The sequence below is a fragment of the Squalius cephalus genome (assembly GCF_949319135.1).
Source record: "Squalius cephalus genome assembly, chromosome: 3".
In the NCBI taxonomy this organism is placed as follows: domain Eukaryota; kingdom Metazoa; phylum Chordata; class Actinopteri; order Cypriniformes; family Leuciscidae; genus Squalius; species Squalius cephalus.
Genome location: NC_137124.1, coordinates 43,079,276 through 43,104,870, shown reverse-complemented (window position 1 = coordinate 43,104,870; position 25,595 = coordinate 43,079,276). Strand labels below are relative to the sequence as shown.

General features: G+C 42.9%; 1 protein-coding gene across 2 annotated transcripts in view; it reads right to left on the bottom strand.

Annotated features, from left to right (window-relative positions):
• col25a1 (collagen type XXV alpha 1 chain) overlaps positions 1–25,595 on the bottom strand; it is a 1,104,568-nt gene that overhangs the window by 340,810 nt on the left and 738,163 nt on the right. For both annotated transcript variants that reach the window (XM_079866340.1, XM_079866339.1), the window contains 2 exons: positions 23,256–23,372; positions 20,256–20,291 (listed from right to left, as the gene is read on the bottom strand). In XM_079866340.1, the coding sequence (XP_079722466.1) occupies positions 20,256–20,291; positions 23,256–23,372 (153 nt within the window). The remainder of the gene's footprint in view (positions 1–20,255; positions 20,292–23,255; positions 23,373–25,595) is intronic.

Genomic DNA, 25,595 nt, shown 5'->3' with positions numbered 1-25,595 from the left:
AACAGCTGCGCGGAGCCCGTATCTTCTCTAAACTTGATCTCAGGAGTGCCTATAACCTCATCCGTATTCGTCATGGAGATGAATGGAAGACGGCGTTTGTGAACCCATCAGGCCACTACGAATATCAGGTTATGCCCTTCGGGCTTTCCAACGCTCCCGCTGTCTTCCAGGGGTATATGAACGAGATCTTTCGTGAACACCTCAATCGTTTTGTGTACATCGACGACATCCTCATCTACTCATCTACCCTCTCAGAACATCATCAACACGTCATCAAGGTACTGGAAACATTGAGAAAACATCAACTGTACTTGAAGCTGGAAAAATGTGAGTTCCACACCACCACTGTTCAATTCCTGGGCTACATCATCAACCAACATGGCATCCAGGTGGACCAGAGGAAGGTGGAAACCATTCAGAACTGGGCAATACCATCATCCGTTAAAGAACTTCAAAGATTCCTTGGTTTCGCTAATTTCTATCGAAGATTCATCAATAACTACAGTTCCATCAGTGCACCCCTCACTTCAGCTCTGAAAGGCCGGCCCAAGTCTCTGTCCTTGTCACCCGATGCCATCCAGGCTTTCCAGCGCTTCAAAGAAGCCTTCACGACCGCTCCAATCCTCGCTCATCCCAATCCAGATATTCCATTTGTCGTCGAGGTTGATGCATCATCCACAGGGGTTGGAGCGGTCCTATCTCAGCGGCAGGGTGAGCCTCCCAAACTCCTTCCATGTGCCGCCTTCTCTAAAAAGCTGTCCCTGGCGGAGTGTAATTATGACATCGGCAATCTGGAACTGCTCGCTATCAAACTAGCCCTTGAGGAATGGAGGCATTGGCTGGAGGGAGCCAACCATCAGTTTGAGGTCATCACCGATCACCGCAACTTGGAATACCTCAGAGAAGCTAAGAGACTGAATCCTCGTCAAGCCCGTTGGGCCCTCCTCTTCACTCGATTTGACTTTATAGTCACCTACCGACCTGGGAGTAGGAACTGCAGAGAAGATGCTCTCTCCCGTCTCTATCATCCTTCCACCGACGATCAGACTCCGGAACCCATTCTCCCTCCAGCCGTAATCCTAAGCCCCATCCTCTGGGATATCGATGAGCAGATCGCCCAGGAGAACCATCGCCATCCTGCTCCGCCGGGAGGTCCAGAAGGGCTCACCTATGTTCCTCAACATCTACGCACTGCCCTTCTGGACTCAGCTCATACAGCTCCGGGCTCTGGACATCCAGGTAGCAAGCGTACCCTCTCGCTCCTCAATCAACGGTACTGGTGGCCGTCCATCTCCAGGGACGTTTCCCGTTACATCATGGGATGCTCAGTCTGCGCCATCACCAACACTCCCCGTAAACTACCTGAAGGCAAACTTGTACCACTACCCATTCCCAGACGTCCATGGTCTCATATCAGTGTGGATTTTATGACCGATCTTCCTCTCTCCGAAGGAAATACTTGTGTACTTGTCGTAGTCGACAGATTTTCCAAGGGATGTAAACTTATACCCCTACCTGGTCTTCCCACAGCTCTTGGTACTGCTGAAGCTCTATTCCACAATGTCCTTCGTAATTTCGTAATTCCAGAAGATACAGTTTCTGATCGAGGATCTCAATTCATCTCACGTGTCTGGCATGCCTTCTTCAAACTCCTTGGAGTTACCGTCAGTTTATCATCTGGATATCACCCACAGTCCAACGTCCAGACTGAGCGGAAAATCCAAGAGATCGGACGCTACCTGAGGACCTACTGCCACCAGTACCAAGACAGCTGGAACCGATACCTCCCCTGGGCAGAATACGCCCAGAACTCCCTCAGACAGAACACCACGGGCTCACCCCCTTCCAGTGTATCCTCGGATATCAACCTCCTCTCTTCCCTTTAGTCAGGGGGCCAATTCTGAAAAGGGCTTCCGTTAAGACTTTTGCGGACATGTTTTGGTACAAGCTGTCACCCTATTTTTTTAGTTAGAAGACACCCATAGGTAAGATATTAGGGTGGTTGTCAAGCTGATTTTTTTTTTTTTTGTGACCAATTTTTTGGTTTCCTGCTCAACACGACATGCCAACAGTAAATGTTGAATATCTCCACAACCACAAGGACCATATTCATAAAAATGGTATCAAATGAAAGCCAACACTCATGGGATGTCTGCTGAAGTGTCAGAATGAACATTTATTGTACAGTGTAAGAGACAACAGAACTAGAACATGAAAAAAACAATCTCCGCCTAAAGAGAACCAGTTTTCAAAGTGAATATCAGCTTGGAAACATAACCTAGTATCCTAAAACCTCTATCAATCAGTACCCATATCTATGGGAATGAGTCAAGCCTTGTTAAAGCTTGTAGGGAGAGACAGTGCAATGCTGCACAAGTTATAATACTTTAATGTCAAGGCGGAAATTTAAGATGAAGAACTGTAGATGATGGTCTATGGTGCTATTTGACTTAATTAGTGTACACCAGGTTGTAACACAAATTATATTTAATTCACATATCACTATAGTTATTAATTCCATCCTAACAAAACTGCTCTCTCACTACTTTAGGGTTAGGGGTTAGTAACTAGTTAGTAGTAATAACTATGTAATAGTCGTATGGCAAAGGTATGTTTTTCCCCATCAAAGCAGTGGCTCTCAGGTTGGCAGAGGTTGGCTCTCAGGTTGTCAGTCTCATCCCTTTGAGACTGAATGGATTGAATAAGCAAGGTCAAGCTAAGCGCAATGCAAATAATGGTGTGTGTCTATTATATTGCAAAAATATTGCACAATATTATACTACAATAATCTCCAGAAAGAGCACAAAGACACCACTTCCTGAAAAATCACTTCAAATCAAGGGGCTTTATCTTGGCTGTATTTTCCATATTTGTCTTGACAAATGAAAAATTTTTCCCAATCAATATCTCTTCCTATTTGTTTTTCTTTGGACGCTAGGCTTACAGCTCCCTCTGGATCCATGTTATCTCATCTGAAGGCAAAGAAATTTTTCACTACACTAGTCTGATTGGTTTCTGAGTGGATCACTACAATGTCCTCTGACATAAGCTGAGGGCTTTGCTATCTAACAAACTTATTAACACTTTTAGCTATAGCAGACTGTAAAATAGGCTGCTGTGCAGCAAATAAATTAAAAACATAATATTTCCATTACACATCTGCACAAAACTTAATTTACCTATTAGTAAGTAAGCTAGTAATTATGAAAGTAAATTAGCCTAGCTATACACTCACCTAAAGGATTATTAGGAACACCTGTTCAATTTCTCATTAATGCATTTATCTAATCAACCAATCACATGGCAGTTGCTTAAATGCATTTAGGGGTGTGGTCCTGGTCAAGACAATCTCCTGAACTCCAAACTGAATATCAGAATGGGAAAGAAAGGTGATTTAAGCAATTTTGAGTGTGGCATGGTTGTTGGTGCCAGATGGGCCTGTCTGAGTATTTCACAATCTGCTCAGTTACTGGGATTTTCATGCACAACCATTTCTAGGGTTTACAAAGAATGGTGTGAAAAGGGAAAAACATCCAGTATGCGGCAGTCCTGTGGGTGAAAATGCCTTGTTGATGCTAGAGGTCAGAGGAGAATGGGCCGACTGATTCAAGCTGATAGAAGAGCAACTTTGACTGAAATAACTAGTTACAACCGAGGTATGCAGCAAATCATTTGTGAAGCCACAACACGCACAACCTTGAGGCGGATGGGCTACAACAGCAGAAGACCCCACCGGGTACCACTCATCTCCACTACAAATAGGAAAAAGAGGCTACAATTTGCACGAGCTCACCAAAATTGGACAGTTGAAGACTGGAAAAATGTTGCCTGGTCTGATGAGTCTCGATTTCTGTTGAGACATTTCAGATGGTAGAGTCAGAATTTGGCGTAAACAGAATGAGAACATGGATCCATCATGCCTTGTTACCACTGTGCAGGCTGGTGGTGGTGGTGTAATGGTGTGGGGGATGTTTTCTTGGCACACTTTAGGCCCCTTAGTGCCAATTGGGCATCGTTTAAATGCCACGGCCTACCTGAGCATTGTTTCTGACCATGTCCATCCCTTTATGACCACCATGTACCCATCCTCTGATGGCTACTTCCAGCAGGATAATGCACCATTTCACAAAGCTCGAATCATTTCAAATTGGTTTCTTGAACATGACAATGAGTTCACTGTACTAAAATGGCCCCCACAGTCACCAGATCTCAACCCAATAGAGCATCTTTGGGATGTGGTGGAACGGGAGCTTCGTGCCCTGGATGTGCATCCCACAAATCTCCATCAACTGCAAGATGCTATCCTATCAATATGGGCCAACATTTCTAAAGAATGCTTTCAGCACCTTGTTGAATCAATGCCACGTAGAATTAAGGCAGTTCTGAAGGCGAAAGGGCGTCAAACACAGTATTAGTATGGTGTTCCTAATAATCCTTTAGGTGAGTTTATGTCTGGTAAGTATATAGCTAGTTGGAAAACAGTTTAGCTTACCTGTTTCTGGCAACATTTGATGGTAGAACGGTAGAATCTTGAGGTAAATGTTTGTGTAGACAAATAGATCAAGTTAATCTGTTGTGTGATTCACTCCTTTATAAAGTTTTGTTCAGACTGTACTGTTGACACCTGCTGTGATCATCTTCTCTGGATCTGCTGCCTCAATCTGCTGCCAAATCACAGCTGTGCTGACACAACAGTGCCCCTTGTGGTGTGATACTCTTGTGGTATTTATTGATTATTATTTTTTAATGATCATGCTTGCACATAAGTTGCACATTTGCCCAAAATTACAATAGGTAACATGGAAGAAAATGGAAGCACTTTGGGAAAAAAATCCGCTTTTACCACTTTTAAGAATATAGTGTTGAAATGGACAAAAAAAAAAATTTTCTAAGCTGACAACCTGGCTAGAACACATGTTGAGGGGTTAAATATTAATACTGGATAGGTTGTATACTTGTACCAAAAAGTGTCCAACAAAGTTTTAATATCAGTTTTGGCCCCCTGACTACTTGGTCGGGTGAGCCCTCGGAGGTTCCAGCTGTCGATTTCTGGTTCCATCAGAGCGAGGGGGTATGGGACTCAGCTCATGTGCACCTCCAACAGGCAGTGCGGAGGCATAAGGATCAAGCGGACCGTCGGCGAAGTGATACTCCTCAGTACCAGCCAGGACAGAAGGTGTGGCTTTCGACGCGGGACATATGCCTCCTCCTGCCTTGCCGTAAGCTGAGTCCTCGATACATCGGACCTTTCACCATTCAAGAGAGAGTTGAATGAAGTCACCTACAGACTCAACCTTCCATCTCACTACCGGATTGCACCTTCTTTTCATGTCTCTCTCCTTAAACCTTTCACTGATCCTGTCACTCCTCTCCCTACAGATGTGTCTACAGAAGATGTACCTCCTCCTCCTGTTCCTGTGGAAGAAGAGCCCATCTACCGAGTTCGCTCCATCATGGACTCCCGGTGGCGAGGTCCCCGTTTGGAGTACTTGGTTGATTGGGAGGACTATGGACCTGAAGAACGTTCTTGGGTACTCCGTGACGACATCTTAGACCCTGCTCTACTCACTCAATTCCACATCGACCATCCTGACCGTCCAGCTCCCAGGGGTCGTGGTAGACCTCGCCGCCGGCAACGTCCCTCTTCTTCCCAGCCGTCAAGAGCCGCCTCGGGAGGGGGGGGGGGGGTACTGTCAGGATTACACCCTCAATCAGTCCTCAATCACCGTCATCATTCACTCCGCCCACTCATTCACTATCACCCGAGTTCTAATCACCACCACCTGGATCCCATCACCAGCTCACCCTTCATATACTGCACTCACCCTTCAGTCATCGTCTGGTCTCGTCTCTACTTGGACACACAGACTTACCTCTCATATCCTGATACTTACCTGTATCCCCGACCTTCTTCAGCCTGCTATCGTACGCTTCTGATCCGAGTCATCATCACCTGCAAGAGAGACATTGTTATTCTTCAGCTAAGTCATCATAAACTGTCTATAATCTGCTTACTCACCGTTATCTCTGGAACCGATCCATTCTGCTGAATAAATTACATTATATACTTACCTTCCTGTTTGCTTCTTGTCTGAAACCTGACACTGAGTATGTATAAATCTCTCCTCTCTTCCTTTTCTGTGGATGTTCATGCTGCAAAATCTTCATACTTCCACAACAAGATCAACAGCTCCTCTAACACACGATCACTCTTCAAGACATTCAACTCTCTCCTCTGTCCACCTCCACCACCACCCACCTCCTCTTTAACCTGTTAACCGTTGCCAGTGCGCCCGCGCACTGAAGCATTTATTTATTTATTTAGTTACTATACAAAGTTACTATCAGATTTAATGTTATACCTTGACAAACTATACATCATTAAAAAGATATAAGACTCAAGTTTCAGTATTTGACCACTATTGTATTCTGAGAAACTTATAGCGACAGTTATTTCTTAATTTGTGTCAGGAGTTATGAAATTAAAAAATGAGTCGATACCTTTAATATGAATTATGAGCGTCAGCCGCTCCCATTCAGAAAAAAACTCCCGTGCTGTCGTCATGACAGCACTTGACAAAACAACGTACCTCGGGGCTTTTAGCTCAAAAATGTGCAGATTTGGAGAAATATTGATAGATTCTCATTGGTTTACATCAGATTTCTATAGACAGGAATAATATTTATTGAATTTATACCCAAATGCGTCGATGTAATCATTATGAGCGCTGGATACTGTGATGTACTGTGTTTTCAATCCATACCAGCAGCCTGAGGGCGCCCTATGCACAGTATAGTTCATATGTAAAACAGATGAAGAAGAGCCATAATCATGTGACATTCCAGGAAGTCCCGAACACATACATAGCTAACAGAGATCGCTGTAACATGCAGATAAAGATGTTTTGAAGACAATAAACATGATTGCAATGATATTTGATTTACCTGTGTTTTTCAAACCATGCCAGGTATTTTCATAATAATAGATTATATTTATAATGTTGTTACAGCCCTTAGGCCGTGTGTGTGTGTATGTATGCCAGGTGTACTTCTGCTTGTCTGCCTTCTGCAGGTCCTGTGTGCACACCTGTCTCCAGTTGGCAATCAATTAGTGTGCACACCTGTTGGCAATCAGCAGGAGAGCGGGGAGCTGGTAAAAAGGGAACAGGCAGACTGATGTTGAGGCGTGTGGAGAGCAGACGTCTATATACCTACAGCTTACCAGAGCTGGGTGATGCTGCAATGGCTTCGTGGAGTTCCTGCAGTAGCATGTATCAAGTCTGACCCTCGTGCTGGGGTTTACTCTCTCAGTGGAGAGAGGGTGGTAAATACTAATGTGTTTGTTTCCCTTTTGTAGTTGTGTTGTAGTTGTTGTTTTTTTTGAGATTTACCTTTTTGTATCTGTTGTACCTTTTGGTTAATTAATGTTGTAAATAAACGCCATAATTGGTCTCCTTTGTTCCTTCAACCCGAAATGGTTTTATAATTGTCACCAACCTCCTCCTCCCCTGGACTTTCCACTGGAGGTTCCTAACAATTTGGGGGCTCATCCGGGATAATGTTTTCCCAAACACTTCGGGTTGTATGGAACAAAGTTGTAAGCAGTTATCGTTTCTATTGGTGTTGAAATTGTTTTGTGTGGGTTTTCACAGATTTTTCCCAGTTTTTCCAGAGAAGACCTTTTCCCCAGCTAGTTAGACGTGTCTAGCTAGGCTGTTCTGCAGTCTTTCCATCGGGCACTTGGTTGTTATTTTTCCTTTATTATTTTCGGGGCAAATCCTGGGTGGGGACGAGATCCCTGTCGGGGGTAGGTTTTCTGGGCTCCGGCCGCCGAAGTTTGCCTTTAAAGTTGCCTCGAGCCCAGCAAGCCCCAGGAGATAGTTTAGGCTAAGTTTTGGGTAGGCAGGTCCTGGGGGAAGTGGTTATTCTTTGAGGAAGCTGGTGTGTGACTGCTTTATTGTGTAACCTACGCGATCTTGTTGTTGCGTGTCTGCGTACACTTGTTGTCTGTTGCACTGTTGGTTAGTGTTTCCGTTTGTGTTAGCCAGGTAGCAATTGTGGTGAGGATGGCTGCGTTTAGTTTAGAAGAGTTTGTAGCAAACCCTACGCTAGAGCAGCTGGGTGGATGTAAGAAAACGGACCTGTTTGCTATTGCTAAACATTATGGTTTTTCTGCGTCCAGTTCCCTGGTTAAAGCAGAGTTGTGGGCAGTTGTGACTGACGGATTAGTGCAGAGTGGTGTTTTTAGTTCATTAGATTTGCCCGCTGGGGCAGCAGCGAAACAATCTGGTCCGGTGGTAGAGGAAGTGGCCACGCCACATGATGTGACCGATACACCCGGTGTGAAGCGGGGCGAGGGTAGGCAGTTCACTCTGCCGAGGTATAATCCATTGACCTCTTCTACTTCTGGAGGGGACGCGCGGCTGAAGGTTCGTTTGGCTCGGCTCCATTTGGAGAGGGAGGAGCGCGAACGCGAGTACCAGTTCAGGAGGGAGTTAGAGCTTAAAAAGATAGAAGCTGAGTCGACCAGGGTGTTGGAACTAAAGAAGTTGGAGGTGGAAACAGCCATAAGAATGTGTGAGTTGGAGTTGCGGTCAGCACAGTTCCCAGCCGCTGTTGCCGGTACAGTGTTATCAGGATCTAACGCTACTAGTAATTTTGATGTAAGTAAACATATTTCTCTGGTCCCTGTTTTCCGTGAAACTGACATTGAGAGCTATTTTACTGCATTTGAACGCATTGCTGTTGCCCTGAGTTGGCCAAAAGATGTGTGGGTCATCCTGTTACAGTGTAAACTGTCAGGGAAGGCTCAGGAGGCGTGCTCATCGTTGTCCGTGCAAGACAGCCTCTCCTATGAAAAAGTTAAGAACGCCATCTTGCGGGTGTATGAGCTAGTGCCAGAGGCGTACAGGCAACGTTTCAGGGCTCTCAGAAAAGGGGTAGGCCAGACTTACATTATTTTTGCTAGAGAACAAGGGATTTTGTTTGATAGGTGGTGTGCTGCGTGTAAAGCCGATGATTTCTCCTCAGTTCGCGAGTTGATGCTGTTGGAAGCGTTTAAGAACTGTGTGTCTGAAAAGATTGTCGTTTATCTTAATGAACAGAAAGTAACCACGCTGCAGCAGGCTGCCACACTTGCTGATGAGTTTGCTTTGACACACAAGAACACGTCTGTCAGACATTACTCGTTCTCTTATGATGATACTGTAAAGAAGCCTAGTAACACTCAGAGCATTTGTGTTAGCTCAGGGGCACAGGGGGACAAACGTTGTTTTTTTTGTCAAAAACCCGATCATCTTATTGCAGATTGTGCTCTGTATAAACGAAAGTCCCAGCCTCCAGTGGCTAAACCACCAAAAGGAGTTGGGTTGATTAAGACGGTATCTCCCTGTGGTAGTCAGCTGGTTTTGAAAGAACCTGATGAATGCTTCAGGCCATTTATTTCCAAGGGACTGGTATCCCTCACAGGTAAACCTGAGGATCAGCGTCTAGTCACAGTGCTGAGAGACACAGGTGGCTCACGCTCATTCATCCTGGCTAGCGTACTACCATTGACTTCTCAATCTGCCTGTGACGTGAGCACTGTAGTTCGGGGTATCGGGATGAGCTTTGTGCCTGCTCCTTTACATTCCATTCATGTACAGTCCAAGCTAGCATCTGGTTTCTTTCCCGTGGCTGTTCGGTCTCGTTTTCCTGTTGATGGTGTAGATTTTATCATGGGAAATGACATTGCTGGCGGAAAAGTTTATCCGGACCTAGAGGTGGTGGATACTCCTATCTCTGAAACTGAACCTGACGAGTTGGTTCAGAAGCACCCTGAAGTGTTTTCGGCCAGTGTGTTGACTAGGGCGCAAGATCGTAAGCAGGCCCAAGGGGGGGATCTCGCGGATTCACTATTTTCCTCTGTGTTAAGGGAGGACCAGCTGCCCTCTAGTGGAGAGGCAGAGAACGGTCTCGAGAAGGGTCCTGCAAGTGTTACCCCCTCTGTCACTGTCTTCAAGAAAACATTGCCATTAACCCGTGAAGTCCTTGTCGAGGCTCAAAAGAGTGATCTCACCCTGGCTAAATGTTTTGCTACAGCTGAGTGTGATGTTAGTGGGTGTTCAAGTCAGCAGCGTTTTTTTATTGAGGATGGGGTGTTGATGCGTAAGTGGGTTCCTCGGGGTGGGACGGCAGATGATCTGACTGAGGGTTGTGACACTGTTTATCAGGCTGTAGTTCCGGCGGGATGGCGTCAGTACGTGTTAGGGTTAGCGCATGAACATTTGTGGTCGGGCCATCTAGGTGTCACCAAAACTTACCATCGTATGCTCGAGCATTTCTTCTGGCCAGGCATTAAGGCAGATGTAACATGCTATTGTAAAACTTGCAGTACATGCCAAATCGTTGGTAAACCTAACCAGGTCGTGCCTCCTGCCCCGCTGCATCCAATTCCTGCTGTTGGAGAACCCTTCGAGCATGTTATTGTGGATTGTATTGGTCCCTTGCCTAGGACTAAGTCAGGGAACCAGTTTTTGTTAACGGTAATGTGCGTGTCCACCCGTTTTCCGGAGGCTGTGCCATTTAGGGACATCACTGCTCCCGCTATCACGAAATCTCTAATCAAATTCTTTACTACTTTTGGATTGCCAAAAGTTGTACAGACCGACCAAGGTACTAATTTCCTGTCCAAGATTTTCCGTCAGACGTTGCAAGAGCTGGGAATTTCACATTCCGTGTCTAGTGCTTATCACCCTGAATCACAAGGTGCGCTTGAGCGTTGGCACCAGACGCTTAAGTCCACGTTAAAGAAATTCTGTTATGATACAGAAAGAGACTGGGATGAAGGTGTGCCGTACGTGCTTTTTGCAGTTCGCAATGCTAAGCAAGAGTCTTTGGGGTTCAGTCCGACTGAACTTGTGTTTGGTCATAGCGTGCGAGGACCACTTAAGGTATTGAAGGAGCAGCTGGTGTCTGAATCCCTGCCGAAGGTTAATGTATTGGATTTTGTATCCCGGAACAGGGAGCGGTTGCACTGTGCCACCTCCTTGGCAAAGAAGGCTCTGGCTCTGTCACAAGAAGGCATGAAGCAGCGGTTTGACAGACAAATGGTTGAACGGCAATTTAAACCAGGTGAACAAGTGTTGGTTTTACTGCCTGTGCTCGGCGCTGCCCTTACTGCTCGTTTTTCAGGACCCTATGTGGTGGAAAACAAAGTGTCGGAAACTGATTACATCATTCACACACCTGACCGTAAAAGAAAGAAACGCCTGTGTAACGTTAATATGTTAAAGTCTTATCATTCCAGAGAAGTGGCTCAGGGGAAGCAGGAAGAAACTCCGGAGACTGCTGCTCTAGGCGACACCATTGCTTCCTTGGTTTGTGACGGGGCGGAACCTGACGATGGGTTAGCAGGGGTCGGTGAAGGTCATCAGGGTGGTAGGTTGCCCAATTCGGAGCTCTTGTCTGACCTAGAGACACATTTGTCATACCTCTCCCCAGATCAGCGTGATGATGTAATGTTGCTAATAACTTCTCATTTCTATGTTTAGCGATGTGCCATCCCAGACCACTGTAATGTGTCACGATATCAACATTGGCACAGCGGCCCCAAAAAAGCAGCATGCCTATCGTTGTCCGCTGGCTAAGAGAGAGATGATGAAAGAGGAAGTTGACTACCTAATACAAAATTGGTTAGCCAGGCCCAGCTGTAGCCCGTGGAGTTCCCCATGTTTACTTACCCCTAAGTCTGACGGTACACTACGTTTTTGCACAGATTTTCATAAGGTAAATGCAGTGACAGTCCCAGACTCATTCCCTTTACCCAGGATGGAAGACTGCATTGATAGTATTGGTCCCACGGAGTATCACTAAGTTAGATCTGCTGAAGGGGTACTGGCAGGTGCCATTAACCCCTCGGGCCTCTGATATCTCTGCGTTTGTTACCCCTGACCACTTCATGCAGTATACGGTTATGGCCTTCGGGCTGAGAAATGCACCGGCAACATTCCAGCGCATGATGCATATAGTATTAGGGACTGTACCAAACTGCAATGTCTACCTAGATGACGTGGTAGTGTACACAGACGACTGGACTAGTCACATGTCGATTTTGACCGAGGTGTTCCAGAGGTTGGCGGCAGCATCACTGACACTGAACTTAGCGAAGTGCGAGTTTGGAAAGGCCATCGTGACGTACTTGGGTAAGCAGGTGGGCCATGGCCAGGTCTGCCCTGTTGACGCCAAGGTTACTGCTGTGCTAGCCTACCCAGCCCCCACGACCAGACGTGAGCTCCGTCGTTTTCTTGGTATGGCTGGGTATTACAGGTGTTTTTGCAAAAACTTCTCTGTAGTCGTCGCCCCCCTGACTAGTTTGTGTAGTCCCACTGTTCCGTTTGTGTGGACGGACGAGTGTCAACATGCTTTTGAAGCAGTGAAATCTCTCCTCTGTTGTGCCCCTGTCCTGGTTGCGTCAAACTTCTCTCTCCCCTTTAAGCTTGAGGTTGACGCGAGTGCCACCGGCGCTGGTGCTGTGCTGTTGCAGGATGGAGAAGGAGATGTGTGTCATCCGGTTAGCTACTTCTCTGTCAAGTTTAAGAAACACCAGCTGAATTACTCTACGATAGAGAAAGAGACCCTCGCATTGCTGCTTGCTTTGCAGCATTTTGAAGTCTATGTTGGTTATAACCCCTCTCCAGTTGTTGTATCTACAGATCATAACCCTCTGGTTTTCCTGTCCCAAATGTATAACCACAACCAACGCCTGATGAGGTGGGCTCTGTTGGTGCAGGGTTACAACTTGGAAATCCGTCATAAGAAGGGAGCTGACAATGTGATAGCCGACGCATTGTCTCGCGGGTGAGAGATTTCCCTATTCCCTATTCATCTGGGGTGTGGGGGGGGGTGTGTGTGTGTGTGTGGGGGGGGGGGGGTGAGTTTAGGTGGTAGTGTTTTTGTTTTGTTTTGTCTCGTCTCTAGTTTGATTTTATGGGGGGGAGTGTTACGGCCCTTAGGCTGTGTGTGTGTGTGTGTGTGTATGCCAGGTGTACTGCTGCTTGTCTGTCCTCTGCAGGTCCTGTGTGCACACCTGTCTCCAGTTGGCAATCAATTAGTGTGCACACCTGTTGGCAATCAGCAGGAGAGCAGGGAGCTGGTAAAAAGGGAAGAGAACAGGCAGACTGATGTTGAAGCGTGTGGAGAGCAGACGTCTATATACTTACAGCTTACCAGAGCTGGGTGATGCTGCAATGGCTTCGTGGAGTTCCTGCAGTAGTGTGTATCAAGTCTGACCCTCGTGCTGGGGTTTACTCTCTCAGTGGAGAGAGGGTGGTAAATACTAATGTGTTTGTTTCCCTTTTGTAGTTGTGTTGTAGTTTTTTTTTTTTTTTTGAGATTTACCTTTTTGTATCTGTTGTACCTTTTGGTTAATTAATGTTGTAAATAAACGCCATACTTACTGATAAATTGGTCTCCTTTGTTCCTTCAACCCGAAATGGTTTTATTATTGTCACCAACCTCCTCCTCCCCTGGACTTTCAACTGGATGTTTGTAACAATGTAATGCTAATCTATATAGACTTTATCATTGTGCAGAATACTATAAAATAATATATTTTCTGTCTGATTTTTTTATCTGAAGCCAAATAAGATCACAGAAGTTTATTTAAAACACTCGACTTGCGTTATAAAGTAAGTTTGGAGCACAAACATGGTTTTAATCTCATAAATTGTCGTGTATTGATGGTGTGCTAAACTAACATGCTAGCTAGCCCCAGGTGCACCTGCCACCTAGCAGTTATTCTTTTATGATTTTTTTTCTAAATAGGAATGCTTACTGAAATGTTTCTTTATTCCAGAAGGGCATTTGATACAATTTCAAATGTGAAGTGAGAATTTTGATAAAAGAAATTAGGGATTGAAACCCTATGAATAGCCTGTGAATAGCCAGTCGTTAGTAACTATAATGCTGTAACAGTCACCAGCTGGAGTGCCCTTGAGAGCCACCAGAGGGCACTCCACATAAGACTATTATCACTCACAAACTACATTTCCCATAACTCACTGCCCGGACTCATCATCTCTTATCACTGATCACATTCACCTGTACCTCATTCACTGATTGCATTCACCTGTGTCTCATCATCCTGTTAGTCTCAGTCTATTTATACCATGTTCATTCATTCACTCACCGCGAAGTCTTGTTTAAGTGTTACACTGCATTTCTGAGCATTCTCCTGTTTTTCTTGTCTCTTGGTTTTGGATACCTTGCCCTGTTTCCTGGATTACTCTCTTGCCTCTGGTCCCTGGATTACTCTCTTGCCTCTGGTCCCTGCCTGTTTTGTTTGTTTGTTTGTTTGTTTGTTTCATTGTTTTGACTGCCTGCCTGTGTATGACCCTTGCCTGTACTTTGGATTACGCCTCTGGATTTCCCCATACAATAAAGCTGCGTTTAGATCTCAACCCTCGTCTCGGAGCAGTTCGTAACAAATGCAGACAAAAGAAATGCATATTTAGAGCCATAACCAGGCTGGAGAGGTGTGAATGTGTGCATGGGGAGACTGAGACTGAATGGGGTCGTTTGCACCACAAAACAATAGAGACAAAAGACTGAATAGATGATGACTAAACATCAGTAGCATTTTACAGTCTAATCAAAATAAAGTCATATGACATGATCTTGAAAAACATTTAACTAAATACAGAGTTTTAGACTTATCATCTTCAGATTTTAAATATAACATGGTCAGACATATGGCTTTAGCTGCAGTGCATTTCTAGATACAGTGCCAACTTCAATTATATTTTCATGAAAATGTTTCATAAAAATAAATTTCTAATAACTTTACAAAACTTTGAAGCTATTTATAACTATTTTTTTCATTATGACAATAATTAATTCTACATTTACAATAAACTGCCAGGTGTCAGCTTTCAAATGAGATCATACTTGTGCTTTTAGTGCAAAGGGATCATGAACTGTATCTGTTTCAGTTTGGGTATGTCATTTCTGGGGATTTTTCAAAAGTGGGGTTGCAGGTTAACAGGTTAACTGCTGGTAATTTTGCTAACTTCTTCACCAACAAAACAACAACTATCAGCAGTCAGTTCTCAGCGTCACACACACAAGAACCCAGACCAAGCCCTGCCACAGCCAATAACCCTCTCTCCTCCTTATCTCCGCTAACCGAGGAAGAAGTATCTAAACTTATCCTCTCTAGTCATCCTACCACCTGTCCTCAAGACCCCATCCCCTCACACCTTCTACAAGCCATCTCTCCCACACTTCTACCAGCACTCATACATATCATCAACTCATCCCTCCATACTGGCACTTTCTCTACTGCATTCAAGCAGGCTCGGGTAACTTCAATGCTTAAAAAACAACACTAAACACATAATTTGTAGAGAATTACAGATCCATCTCTCTCCTACCATTCATTGCGAAAACACTTGAACGAGCTGTTTTCAACCAAGTAACATCCTTCTTGTCTTTGAACAACCAGCTGGATGTCAACCAATCCGGCTTCAAGAAAGGGCATTCAACTGAGACTGCATTACGGTCGGTCAAGCTGCTTCCAAATCTTCAGTTCTCATTCTCCTGGATCTGTCTGCTGCCTTCGACACTGTGAATCATCAGATCCTTCTGTCCACCCTCTCATCACTGGGCATCACAGGAACTTCCCTCCACTGGTTTGAATCCTATCTCACATGTAGGTCCTTCAGGGTTGCATGGAGAGGCGAGGTATCCAAAGCACATCAACTGACCACAGGGGTTCCTCAGGGTTCAGTTCTTTGACACCTCCTCTTCTCCATCTACACCACATCACTTGGACACATACAGGCACATGGTTTCTCTTACCACTGCTATGCTGATGACACACAGCTCTTCCTCTCATTTCAACCAGATGATCCCACCACAGTAGCTCCATGGATCTCAAGCTGTCTGGTGGACATGTCGGCATGGATGAAGGAACATCACATGCAGCTCAACCTGGCAAAGACTGAGCTTCTCGTCCTCCCTGCCAATCCATCTCTACAACACGACTTCATTATCCAGCTAGATTCATCATCAATCACCCCATCAAGGTCGGTCAGAAATCTTGGAGCAATATTGGATGACCAGCTGACCTTCACAGATCACATTTCAAAGACAGCTCGATCATGCAGGTTTGCACTGCACAACATCAGGAAGATCAGGCCTTTCCTAACTGAGCATGCAACACAACTTTCCGTCCAGGCCTTGGTCATTTCTAGGCTTGACTATTGCAATGCTCTTCTGGCTGGACTTCCATCATGTGTAACTAAACCTTTACAAATGATTCAGAATGCTGCAGCTCGTCTTGTCTTCAATGAGCCAAAAAGGGCCCACGTCACTCCTCTGTTCATCTCTCTGCACTGGCTACCACTCGCTGCTCGCATCAAGTTCAAGGCATTGATGCTTGCTTACAGATCTATCACAGGCTCAACTCCCTCCTACTTTCACTCACTCGTATGAGTCTACATCCCTACCAGAAGCCTACGATCAGTCAACGAGTGACGTCTCGTGGTTACATCACAGAGAGCCACAAAATAATTTTCCAGAACATTCTCATTCACGGTTCCATGCTGGTGGAATGCTCTCCCCACCCTCATCCGGAATGCAGAATCCCTGACAACATTCAAAAGACAGCTGAAAACACATCTCTTCCGTGCGCACTTAACCTCATTAAAAAAAAAAAAAAAATTTCCTTTTCTTTAACCCTCTGGGGTCGACAAACGCGCCGGCGCGTTTTGCTGGATTTTCTTCACATTGTAGCAAAATAAACTTAAATTTCACCGTCATTTATGGTCATACAGAAAAAAGAAATATGAAAAAAGAATCTGTGATATTTCTACTTTTGTATGTGTCCACTTACAATCGAATCAAAACATTGTGCTTTTGTAAAATAAAGAAAATAAACAGGGTGTGCTTTCTGCCTCCCCGTCGCGGTGAACTTTTTTTTCTTGAGCACGTCTATAAACTGAAACAAAACTCAGCGAATACTTGTCACACATTTATGAGTCATATACCTTTATAAACATTTAAGTGTGTACTTTTAAATGATCGGATTCAAACTGAAAACAAATATTCTCTGTTTAAGTAATTTGTATAAAACCAACAAGATGTCCAGCTTCTCACGCGCTTGCTAATTATTTTTAATTTGACCACACCCACGCGCGCAAAAGAGATTCACATGCAAATCTCCACATGGAACGCGCACGTGCTCATTACCTCAAAAACAAAGCAGCACCAAACTTCATCAGTCTCTGCTTTTCGTCGAGTTTGAAAGACGTGTCGTGAGCTTACATTGGATTTACCTCAGAAGAAGAAGAACGCGATTTGAAGACAAGAAAGATGTTAGGTAAGAAATTCTTAATTATTAGTTCATGTTATTGTTGCATAAACTTCACATTGCAGTTGAACTGTTGCTAGATATATGGTGAATATTATAATATTTGGACCCGTGTTTACTGTTACTGTGTTTGTGGATATCTGCTCAAATGTAGATATGTATAATATGGTAACCATAATGTTTCATATTTTGGAGCGAGCTCTGGTTTTGAATGTATCATATTTGGAGCGCGATCGCGTTTGAAAAGCAAAACGCACCAAACAAAGGCTTCATGTTTTTACTATTATCTCATTTCATATCATCATAACGAATGGAAACATTTGAAGTAACATATGATAATTAATATATTTTTCTCTAGCGTAGTTGTTACTGAAATCTTTTGGAAGATTTATATGCTGCTATAGGTTATTGTTATTATTATTTTATGCAGCACTGTGCATAGCCTATGCTTACAAGGCACAACAAACCTGGTGTTCATTATATTATATATTGTTGGAAACATTATGTGTGTGTGTGTATTCTGTGAATTTTAAAAAGCAATTTTAACCAGAAAAATCTAAAATTTATTCCCAATAAATTTTAGAACTATATTCCCTATAGTTTCTCTGGATATCAGTATGTTCACTTTTTTTTTCTTTCAGGGCCCAGATGCCACTGAGTCCTGCTGACTTCAACATTCACATGAGTCTCTGTACATGAACATGGTAAAGTGAAAATCAAACACCTTCGAAATGAAAGGTATGTACAATGTTTTTAGGAATGGCACAAAGGTCTCTGTCTTTGGATCATTGTTTTCAATAAGTGTTTTTTTTGTCATTTGTTGTGTATATTTGGATTATGTTGTGTTGTAAATAAATCCAAACAATCAAAAAGCCATTCTTTTTTAAATCTCCTCATTCTTTGTGCAAGGTTGCTCAGAATGATAGGGCCTGATAGCTCCTAAAATAGGGCCATTAGGGAGTGTATTTGTCTTTCTCAGGTGTGAAAAGCTTACATATTAATGAGGTGATCACGCCCCCTTCGCATAAAGCTTTCTCACACAAAACACGTCTTAGAAATTTTAAATCAATATATTGTCTTCTCTGAATGAGCAGTCAGGATGATTTTCACATAGTTTTGGAGCAAATATTCTAGGCTACGTGATACAATTTTCAAAAGTCTTGTGAAGAAATAATCAGTAGGGGTTTCATGACCTTATTTCAGTGACAATTTTTTTTTGTATTTTCACAAACCACGCATAAATGTCATTATCTCAAAACTACAAACTTTTACATACATGCTGCTGATATATTATTGTAGCAGAGTTTGTGCTGAATACAGTGTAATCAGACTTTAGCCATGAAAATGTCACAAGTAACAGAAATAAGCACAAATGTCAGAGCATGTCAGAACACCTCCAGGACCCAGAAAACAGCTCAGACCCCAGAGGGTTAATCCTCGCTTATCGGGCTTATGCTACTCTGAACAATGCCTGAACTTCATATTTTGAGCACTTCTTGCGTTGTTTTTGCCTCTTCACGATGACTCGCTTAATTTAGTCCTAATTTGTAAGTCGCTTTGGACAAAAGCGTCTGCTAAATGACTAAATGTAAATGTATATAAGTGGGCTAGTGGAATGGATTAACCCAAGAGGACTCGAAAGCCGGGATGAAAATCATCATTTACTCACCCTAATGGTGGTAGCCTAAAAGGTTATGTGCAATAAAAAATTCTATGTTGAATCAAATATACTATTTCTTAAAAAAGCTACTTTTTGTAATGTCTATTTGATGCTGTTCAGTCTTAACCCATTTAACAGGTCTCCCAAATCTGATCTGACCTCATCTCGTCATCTTGTGTTCTCGTCTAATGCTTTGTTCGTGTCCTGAATTTTTAAACTCAGATGTTTGTCCATCCCTTTGGAGGAGTTCTGATTAATTAGACATTGTTTTTCTCTTCTTCTCACCATAAAATTCATGTTATCTGATTAGTCACATGGACTCTTGACTTTCCCACTTTAGCAGAGTATGATTTCGACATGAATTTTATAATGAGAGTACAATACATTTTACATGGATTTGATCCATACCATAATTCTAGAAATAAGAAATCATTGACACAGATACCAAGCACTCTATAAATCCCATGAACTATTAAATTGTTATCAAAAAGGATATAAACAATGAGTGATTACAACATTATAGTCAAATGTGTGGGTTACAGATCTAATGTAGAATTATGTAATGAAATGATGCTTGATTATAAGCCCATCTAGCATAATTTTGGAATGATCTGATGCATTTTGATATGTAAAGGCAGTCTCTGTGGTTTTAAAGAGGATTTTAGTCCTGCGTTCCAGAGGTCACATTTAGAGGTCTTAAAAGAAGAAAGTCTGTTTTGGATCTCTGTCCTGGGAATCAAACAACATTTTGCGTTAGCTCGTGATTTTCCTCGTAAGACTCAAGATGTGCCATCTCTTTGACCATTAAGGCCTGTTCACACCAAGAATGATAACTATAAGGAGATAACTATAACGATAACTACAACCCCATTTCCAGAAAAGTTGGGACATTTTGTAAAATGCAATAAAATCATCAATCTTTGATTTGTTAATTCTCTTTGACCTTTTTTTAACTGACAAAAGTACAAAGAAAAGTTTTCTAATGTTTTCACTGACCAACATAATTGTATTTTGTAAATATGAAAATGTTTTGATTAACTGCTAAATTTGTATTAATTGATTCAGGCTGCTTCAGTTTTTGTCAAAAGTATGATGGTCTAATTTTTTTCAGATTAAACACATTTTGCAGATTAAGGAGGAGGGACATTGCCATCATTAGATATTAGATATACTAAATCTAGCATTGCCTTTAACTGTATTGAAGAGGCTATGATGTTAGCAGCTGTAAATACATAAGACACTTACCATTTGTCCGATCTCCCCTGGATTTCCAGGGTCTCCCTGTGAGGGACACAACATATATTTAGTCCTAACTGTTAATAGGAAACATTAAAATGTATTAGTTTCTTTCTTATTAACAGAAAGTTTGAAAAAAAAAAAAAAAAAATTATCTTGACTTAACTGAATAAGACAAACGTCTCCCCAGAGATGGGAACGAGATGCTGCATCATTGCATTGATACTATGGGAGCATCTTCAGTGTGTGCCATTGTCTGAATAACCCCCTTAAGAGCATAAAGTATCTGAGTAGAGGGGATTGTATCATTAAGAATGGTATCATTAAGCAAAAGCATTAAGAATGGACAGAAGGTCCTGACTCTCATATAAAATCCCAGGATGTCCTTCGAAAAAAGAGTAGGGGTTTAACCCCAGCAATACTGCAATGCTCTTCTGGCTGGCACACATCACACTAGGGATCCATCACACATCACACCAGGTACCATCACAGAGAGGCACAAAATCACTCTCCAGAACATTTTCGTTCACTGTTCCTTGCTAGTGTAATGACCTCCCCGCCTTCATCCGGAATGCAGAATGCCTGACAATATTTAAAAGACAGCTCGTGAGCTTAGAATTATAAGGTTCTATCTCCGTTTAGGGTAGTTCCGAGATATTGAGCATCAAAGTTTTTACATCCCAGCTGGCACAACTGAGATGGAACCTTTTTATTTTATTAATAACTGCTAACAAAATATTTTTTTACAAAAATAACACCACACAGGCATTAATAAACACCTAATGGATCAGATTATGTCAAAAACTCAATTTCGACCAAAAGTGGAGATAGAACCTTATAATTCTAAGCTCACGAGCTGAAAACTTCATCATAAAAAAAATCTATCCTTTCACTTTCCTTTAATCCCTCTCTATTCTATCTTATGCTACACTAAGCAATGACTTGTGTTTATTTGCCTCTTCACAATGAATTGCTTGCTGTATTCCTAATTTGTAAGTTGCTTTGGATAAAAGTGTCTGCAAGATGAATTAATGTAAATGTAAATATATCAAATATCAAATATCAAATTAAATATAATTTGCCCATTGGCCTCTGTCCACCATCATGGCCTCCTAATCATCCCCAAATATACTGACTGGCATGAAGCATGAACACTTTGTCTCCTCTCCACCAATAAACTGGTGTGTGGTGGGTGTTCTGGTGCACTATGGCTGCCGTCGCATCATCCAGTTTGATGCTGCACATTGGTGGTGATTGAGGCGATCCCCCCTTCCATGTAATGTGCATGTAATAGAGGGTGGAACCACTTGTTCTTGAGCCACCACTGGAAGGGCCTCATGTGCAGCATGCCCAACTGTATTATGTTGGTGGCAGCGGACATCAGACCCAACAGTGTCTGGCATTGATGGACAGAAATCTCCTGACCTAGTTTTAAGCTGCCCAGCCCACCATGGCGAGAATAGACTCTACTCAAACGGGAGACATCTGTGCCTGCATCGTAGTCAAGTCCCAAACTACGCTGAGAAAAGCAGTCGTCTAATTTGGAGAAAAAAAATTTTTCTTCTGGTTTAATCTTAAACCTAAGCACCTTAGATGAGTGAAGATGACGTCACAATGCCGGACCACCAACTCTTTCGAGCCAATATTAGCCAGTCGTTTATGTAATTTAGTACACATATGCCCAGGAGTCACAATGAAGCCAGAGCTGAATCCATGCACTTGGTGAAGTTGCGAGGAGACAAGGCCAGGCTGAAAAAGGAACCTGATATTGCTAAACTTTGCCCCTAAACTTAATGTGCACAGGTATATCTCTATATGAAAGTAGGTGTCCTTCAAGCCAATCCTCAGATTGAATTTGAGGCAAAATAAGATTCAACTTTAACATCTTGAACTTGTAAGTCTGCAGAATATGGTTCAAAAGACTTAGATTGAGGATGGGACGCAACCCTCCATCCTTCTTAAGAACCAGAAAATAAAGGCTGTAAAAACCTGAGACTCTCATTGGGAGGGGAATATGTTTTATGGTCCCTTTGTCCAAAAGAGTACGTAACTCCTGTGTTAACAACAGAATCTGATCTTGTTTCACCGTAGTCGGGAGCAACTCTATAGTTCGCAGAACTCAAGGAGAGAGGTTCAGCAGAAATTGTCAAACTCTCTGAAAGGAGAATCAGTTTGGTAATCTTGTGGAGACGAGTGGAGACGCCCAGGCAGCAATGACTGTGCTGAGATCTGCTTTTAGACCCTTGGCCCTTTGCAAGGGGGACAAAAACTTCCACACTGGCCTTCTGTTCCACCCTCCAAGAGCTCGGCCCAGGAGGTTGAGGCTGTAGGCTGCTGGAATGCCTCGGGTTGCTTTTTGGCTGCCTGAAACCTATCAATTTGTATTGACCATGTCGCCGAATAGGTCAGACAGGGGCATCCAGCAAAAATCCAGATCCTTCAGCAGGCCAGCCTGGTAGGCCTGACCCTCTGCTTCATAAGCCTTGACAACCAAAGTACATGTGATACAACATGGCCTTGAAGGCAAGGCAGTCTTTTTTAAAGATGATGCCGCGGTGGGAGAGAGATAGCCCTCGACTTTCCCCAAAACATGGGATTTCCACAACCTCATGACTCACTGGCACACGCTGAAGACTTTCCCATAGCATCAACACAATGACGCAGCACTGAAATTCCCTCAAAAGGGAGCTGCACCTAATATTTTTACACTCTTGCCTTGGTCCAAACAAACAAGTGAAGGTCCTGGAGGGGTTATATGTTGGTGGATAATAGTTTTCTCTGTCTTTTTTTTTTTTTTTTAACTCTCTCAGTCAAAATGTATGTACATATATTCACAAATGAAAAAGGTTACGTAAGTAATGGATATCTATTGGTAAAAAACAGACTAAGTGTGAAAACATGATCCTTCAACAGAAGCCATTGTTTCCAGAGCCATATGGGTCACTGCATTATCATGCTAAACCTCCAACTGCTAACATTTTGATAGGTTTTGAATTTAGAGATACTTACCGCGAGCCCTGGAACTCCCCGAGGACCATCTTTGCCTGTGTCCCCTGGGGGTCCTCTGGGACCTGGGGGGCCTGGAGGCCCAGGAGGTCCTGGGGGCCCTGCTTGACCCTGGTCACCCTGTGTAAGTAATAATATACATACATCAAACATTATTAGTCAAAGTCAATGAATGTAACATACATTAACGTTGTTTGAAAACGGTGAAAGGGAGAAACAGATTGAAAGGTCATTGATAAGCTAACAAAGAGAATCTTGAAGAACCTCTCTTATCTCACAGTAGGGGTGGACGATATGACCAAAATCGTATTTCACGGTTTGAGAAATTTACCGATACCGATACATATCTCGATATAGATATTTTTATTTTATTTTTCTTATTAAAAATAAGAACAAAGAAGGGAATTACAAACAGTAGGACAAATACAATAGACCAAAAATACAAGTTAAATAAACTTTATCTAAACTTTAGTTAAACTTTATTTAACTTTAAAAAGCTACAGAAAGTTTATTTAACATGTACTAAGAAACACTACATAAATTTAATAATTAAATGTATAACTAAAACACTGCATAGTCTTCACTGTATGAATCAAATATGAACTGATTCTTATTAAAGACACAAAAGTGATTCAGTCAAGAGCAGTGAGTGATGTTCCGAATTTGTGATTGCATGCGGTCTAAGAGAGGTGGCTTTCTGTGTGCGTGCTTCAGCTGTGTCAGTCAGCGTGAGCACCAACCGCATTGAGTTATTTTTCAAAGGTTATTGCGCTCAACATCAAGCAAGTCCCACTCTATATTTTCTCATTCATGCATGTTTCTTTATCACTCTTAAGTGTATATAACTGAATTTTCTTATAAAATAATCATTTTTATCAAGCTTGTATATACAAGCTTGATAAAAATGATTATTTTATAAGAAAATTTCAGATGGCATTTAGAGGCTTTTGCATCTGAACTCTTCAAATGCATAAGAGCGATACTACTTTAAGTTATATACACTTAAGAGTGATAAAGAAACATGCATGAATGAGAAAATATAGAGTGGGACTTGCTTGATGTTGAGCGCAATAACCTTTGAAAAATAACTCAATGCGGTTGGTGCTCACGCTGACTGACACAGCTGAAGCACGCACACAGAAAGCCGCCTCTCTTAGACCGCATGCAATCACAAATTCGGAACATCACTCACTGCTCTTGACTGAATCACTTTTGTGTCTTTAATAAGAATCAGTTCATATTTGATTCATACAGTGAAGACTATGCAGTGTTTTAGTTATACATTTAATTATTAAATTTATGTAGTGTTTCTTAGTACATGTTAAATAAACTTTAAAATATACAAGCTTGATAAAAAAGATCATTCTATAAGAAAATTTCAGATGGCATTTAGAGGCTTTTGCATCTGAACTCTTCATATATAACTTTAAGTAGTACGGTGCTACGTGGATATACACTGCTCAAAAAAATAAAGGGAACACTTTTTAATCAGAGAATAGCATCAAGTCAGTTAAACTCCTGGGATATTGATCTGGTCAGTTAAGTAACAGAGGGGGGTTGGTAATCAGTTTCAGCTGCTTTAGTGTTAATGAAATTAACAGCAGGTGCACTAGATGGGCAACAGTGAGACAACCCCCAAAACAGGAATGGTTTTACAGGTGGAGGATTTTTTCCCTACTCATCTTTTTGGACTGTTTTTCACCAGTTTTGCATTTGGCTAGGGTCAGTGTCACTACTGGTAGCATGAGGCGATACCTGGACCCTACAGAGGTTGCGCAGGCAGTCCAGCTCCTTCAGGATGGCTCATCAATACGTGCCATTGCCAGAAGGTTTGCTGTGTCTCCCAGCACAGTCTCAAGAGCATGGAGGAGATTCCAGGAAGACAGTCAGCTACTCTAGGAGAGCTGGACAGGGCCGTAGAAGGTCCTTAACCCATCAGCAGGACCGGTATCTGCTCCTTTGTGCGAGGAGGAACATGATGAGCACTGCCAGAGCCCTACAAAATGACCTCCAGCAGGCCACTGGTGTGAATGTCTCTGACCAAACAATCAGAAACAGGCTTCATGAGGGTGGCCTGAGGGCCCGACGTCCTCTAGTGGGCCCTGTGCTCACTGCCCAGCACCAGGGAGCTCGATTGGCATTTCCCATTGAACACCAGAATTGGCAGGTCCGCCACTGGTGCCCTGTGGTTTTCACAAATGAGAGCAGGTTCACCCTGAGCACGTGACAAACAGGAAAGGGTCTGGAGAAGCCGTGGAGAATGTTATGCTGCCTGTAACATCGTTCAGCATGACCGGTTTGGTGGTGGGTCAGTGATGGTCTGGGGAGGCATATCCATGGAGG